The sequence below is a fragment of the Chrysochloris asiatica genome, unplaced genomic scaffold, assembly GCF_000296735.1.
Source record: "Chrysochloris asiatica unplaced genomic scaffold, ChrAsi1.0 scaffold00033, whole genome shotgun sequence".
NCBI lineage: Eukaryota > Metazoa > Chordata > Mammalia > Afrosoricida > Chrysochloridae > Chrysochloris > Chrysochloris asiatica.
Genome location: NW_006408551.1, coordinates 11,850,848 through 11,855,166, shown reverse-complemented (window position 1 = coordinate 11,855,166; position 4,319 = coordinate 11,850,848). Strand labels below are relative to the sequence as shown.

The 4,319-nt window shown below is 34.2% G+C and overlaps 1 protein-coding gene across 1 annotated transcript in view; it reads right to left on the bottom strand.

The window, feature by feature from the left end:
- MON2 (MON2 homolog (S. cerevisiae)) overlaps positions 1-4,319 on the bottom strand; it is a 179,294-nt gene that overhangs the window by 41,612 nt on the left and 133,363 nt on the right. Inside the window, exon 28 of the mRNA XM_006859606.1 lies at positions 2,062-2,690. Coding sequence (XP_006859668.1) covers positions 2,062-2,690 — 629 coding nt within the window. The remainder of the gene's footprint in view (positions 1-2,061; positions 2,691-4,319) is intronic.

The window sequence follows — 4,319 nt, the reverse complement described above, 5'->3', positions numbered from 1 at the left end:
TAATAATCAATGTAATGAAACAAGCTATATGAATGGTTGAATGTGAAGCTGATGATGTGCCCTGTAAACTTTCACTCAATCCAAAATAAAAACATTTAATTAAAAAAAAAAAAATTAGATCTAGGGATCCTTTCTCAAAATTAGGTTGGTAGCTGACCGCTACACTCTGCTCTGAGGGACATCACATTAATCCACAAAATTTGCATTTGTTTTTATATTGTTCATGTATCCAACATTTAATGAATGATACGTGCAGCCAGAGTGCTCCTTGGAGGCCAGGATGGCCAAACTTCATCTCTCCTACTTCAGACATATTGTCAGAAAGCACCAGTCACTGGAGAAGGATTATCATGTTTGGTAGGATGGAGGGTCAGAGAAAAAGAGGAAGACCCCCAACAAGATGGACTGGCCATGTGGCAGCATCGATGGACTCAAGTGTGGCAATAATAGTGAGGTTGGCCCAGGATCGGGCAGTGTTTTGTTGTGCTGTGCATAGGGTTGCTATGAGTTGGTGCCGACTCGATGGTACCTAACAACAACAACTTTATATCTTGAGAATGAACAAGGGGAATAAAGTCTTTGCCTTAAAGAATTCACAGTAAAGTGGTTAAGACAAATAAGAAAATAATACATTATTACAGCTGAGAACACCTATATAGTTCAAAATGTTTGGGACTGAAAAGGCTTCAAGGAGAGTATAAACTCTAAAGTTCCTCTGGCCCAAAATGATTCTGGAAACATAAAGGAGAGAAGCATCATCTAGAAGAAGCCAGACCCTACAGTCTGGCTTTGAAGTTTAGACTGAAGGCAAAAGGGAGCCACACAAAAATTTTACCAATAGTTACGACAGCTCTTGCTATTTGTATAACAACATTATAGGATTATAAACTACTCTTATACACATATCTTTCATATGCATTCTTTCATTGAGCACTACCCAAAACAGAAACCCCTGTTTTCGAAGAGGACGAAAAACCCACTTAGGCTCAAAGAGGCAAAATGAAATACTCAAGATTGAACAGTGAATATTCAATATTTTTAAATGGTAGACTCTCTTAAATATTAATAATCTCTACATTTGTTTCCCTGTACAATGCAAATAGGATTAAAGAAGTATTAATCAGATAGATTTCTTTCAGAGGCAATTAAGAGGTATCGTGGCACAGTGGAAATATCACCATTCTCACTATGAAAGTTTTCATCATTCCAGCTGGATATAATATAATCAGTTAATTAGAAAGCATGATTTATATTACACAAACAGCTACACATGTGTGCTTAGAAAACAGTTCCATTTTCATTTTATTAGAATTCCATAGCTACTTTGTTGAAATTGCTGGTTATTCAGTTGATATATTTTTGTTCAGCATTTTGGTGGTTACTGTGCTTACAATTGCTTTGATGCTCTGAAAACTCTTTTTTGCTACCCTGGATTTGCTCAATGAGAGGTCTGTTTTAAGAAGTTGTTTTGTTAATAATAAAACACACTTAAAGCTAAAAATGCATCTTTTTTTCAAAAATTTCTGTGGGAAAATGCTTTTATAAATGTATTCATGACTCTTTTTACATGAGCTTCCAAAAATTTCAAACCTAAATTTAAGATGGTTCTGTGTGCAGTCAAGTCAGTGTTGAATCACAGTAACCATGTATAGGATTTCTGAGGAGCAGCTGGTAGGTTTGTACCACCAATCTTATGGTTAGCAGTCCAGTCCTTATCCTACAGTACCATATATATAATCCCACTTCTTATTAACTTTCTACTCATAAAAATTCTTGCTAAAACTGTATTCCAAATATTATATCCTCTTGTGAGGAGCTGCACGACCAAACCAACAAAAATGCTGGTAAGCAGAAATCAGAGGATGTACGCATGCAGCTTCCTAAAAAAGACTCAAAATAGATTTCAATTACCTTTTTTATAAATCAGAAAATCACAGGCTTTTAAATAATTGGATCTTGGCAATTCTGAATTTAATCCAAAATATATACAGCAAAGCCAAAAAAACCCCTAAAAAACCAGAAACTGAATTATTGCTTATATAGCAACTAAAATTGTATTACCTTTTGGAGAACATCTAAAGCTGTAAGCACAGCTTCCTGTAAACTTGTCAAAACTGCTTCAGTGTAAGATGGAAGAATAAAAGGGGATGCGTCTGAGCTTATTGGGACTGAAACAGCACTGTGCAATATGACTCCCAACTTCTGCAAGTCGTCCATGTTGAAACCAGTTTTTATGTGGTGGTAGAGAGCAGGGAATATCTGAATTAAAGCTGTAAGAAAAGGCTGGCTGGGAATGAAAGTTAGTTTATCAAAAGTAATAGGAGGCTTAGTGCTTTCAGATCCGATTTTATACCAGGTATTCCATGCAGCCCACCAAAGATTCAAATCTTCAAGCTCATCATTAACTATAGGTGGTTCTGGGTTACTGTATTTTCCAAGTCGTTCTCCAATGGAATCTGTTCTTACAAATGGCCTGCTCAGTGTAGGGCCTGATATGGATCCTATAAGGGCAGGCACAGGTACATTAACTGCAGGTGGTGTCTCAGGCTTCTCTGAGTCTCTGACAGGGGACACAATTTGTAAAATTTCCTGGAAGCTTTTCAGAGCAGCTAATGAGACTTCATTGTTTTTGCTGAGTGCTGCTGATTGTATGTGGTCAAGAAGAACATCCCATGCTCTGGAAAAATCTCCTATATTAGGAAGAAAAAAAAAAAAATGCTATCACCATAAAAGTTATTAAATTTCCTTTTAATAGAAAAATACTTTAAAGATTACCTGCTTCATTTTTCTGCTTAACTTTCTATGTTGTTATTGTTGTTAAGTGCCGTTGAGTCAGTTCCAACCCATAGCAACCCTGTATAATAGGGTTTCTGAGGAGTGGCTGATGAGCTTGAACTGCTGACTTTGCAGTTCAAACCAACTTTGCAGTCCAGCATGTTAACCCACAGCACTACATCAGGACTCCTAACTTTCCACAGAACTAGAAAAAATAATGCTTAAGTAATAAAGTACTAAAATTGTCAACTGAAATCATCACAACTCAGAAATCCAGAATAAAAAACATTCAGAGAGAGGAAAAAAAGAGTATCAGAGGATAGCGGGTCCAACAACAACAACAAAAAAGAGGATAGCGGGTCTTAAAAAAAAAAATCCCATGTATATATGAATACTTGTTATCCTATTTCCTAGTACTTCTGCCAGAGGAGAACAGAATAAAAACATATCAGCACTAAAAAAAAGGGGGGGGGGGACGGAACTTTTGAAAAATAAAACTAAATCTAAACTTATTAATGAATACTCAAAGACTTCTCCCAATCTTAACATATTGGAAAGGTTGTAAGTTATACAGTACGATATATGTGTCTTACAGTTGAAATGCTTAAAATAAATATTGTGATATGCATAAACTCTTAACTTCACATTTTGGTTTCCAAATTTTAAATAATTTTACAATTTCAGAATTTTATTTTTACAAGTCGATAATATATTTTTATTTTATGGATAGAATTTTTCCTTTGCCAATACACAATTATTTATTAAAGAATGTATTGCCATTTTCTTCAGTTTAATTCTCTATTCACTCAAATATTCACCAATAATATAAACGATTTTAAGGGAGTCTACTCAAATCTGAAATATCAATGAAAAACTAAGAGACCAAATATAACTTCTGGCCCAGAAGTAGATTAAAGTTATTAGAAATTGATACCTACTTCTCTCACATACTATTTCCACATATATATATTTTTTATTGTATCTGGGCTTTTTAATAATAATTTACTAGTATAATGGCTTCTTCTTGTATCCATATTGTAGTGTCCTACTTAGGATGGCTTTTTAAAGAGTTTTCCAGTTGATTCAGTTGAAATCCTACTTTTGGTTTTTGTTTTTTCTTCCTCCCACCCTGACTCCAGATTTTTCTCAACTATTTATTAATACTTTTTGACATTCAAGGTAAAAAGCAAAAAAAAAACACCAACCTCCCTATAATATTTTGATAATAGAACTCATGGAGTAATTTGGGAAAACTTGTCTTTTTAGTATCACATCTTCCCATTTAAATCTTAACATTATGTGTGAGTTTTTTTATAACTTATCTTCAATAGCTCACACAGTTCTTCCCCGTATTTTCTGACACACACATGAGCACTTAATTTTTTGCTTACTTTTATGATAAGAGTACTTCTTTCAATTATGTATCATCATTATTTTATGCTGCTCTTTAGAGATTTTATAAATTTTTGTATATGAATCTTTTAAGAATCAACTTTATACAAGTGTCTTAGTTTTCTAGGTAGATAGTCACTGTCTTTTTTTTT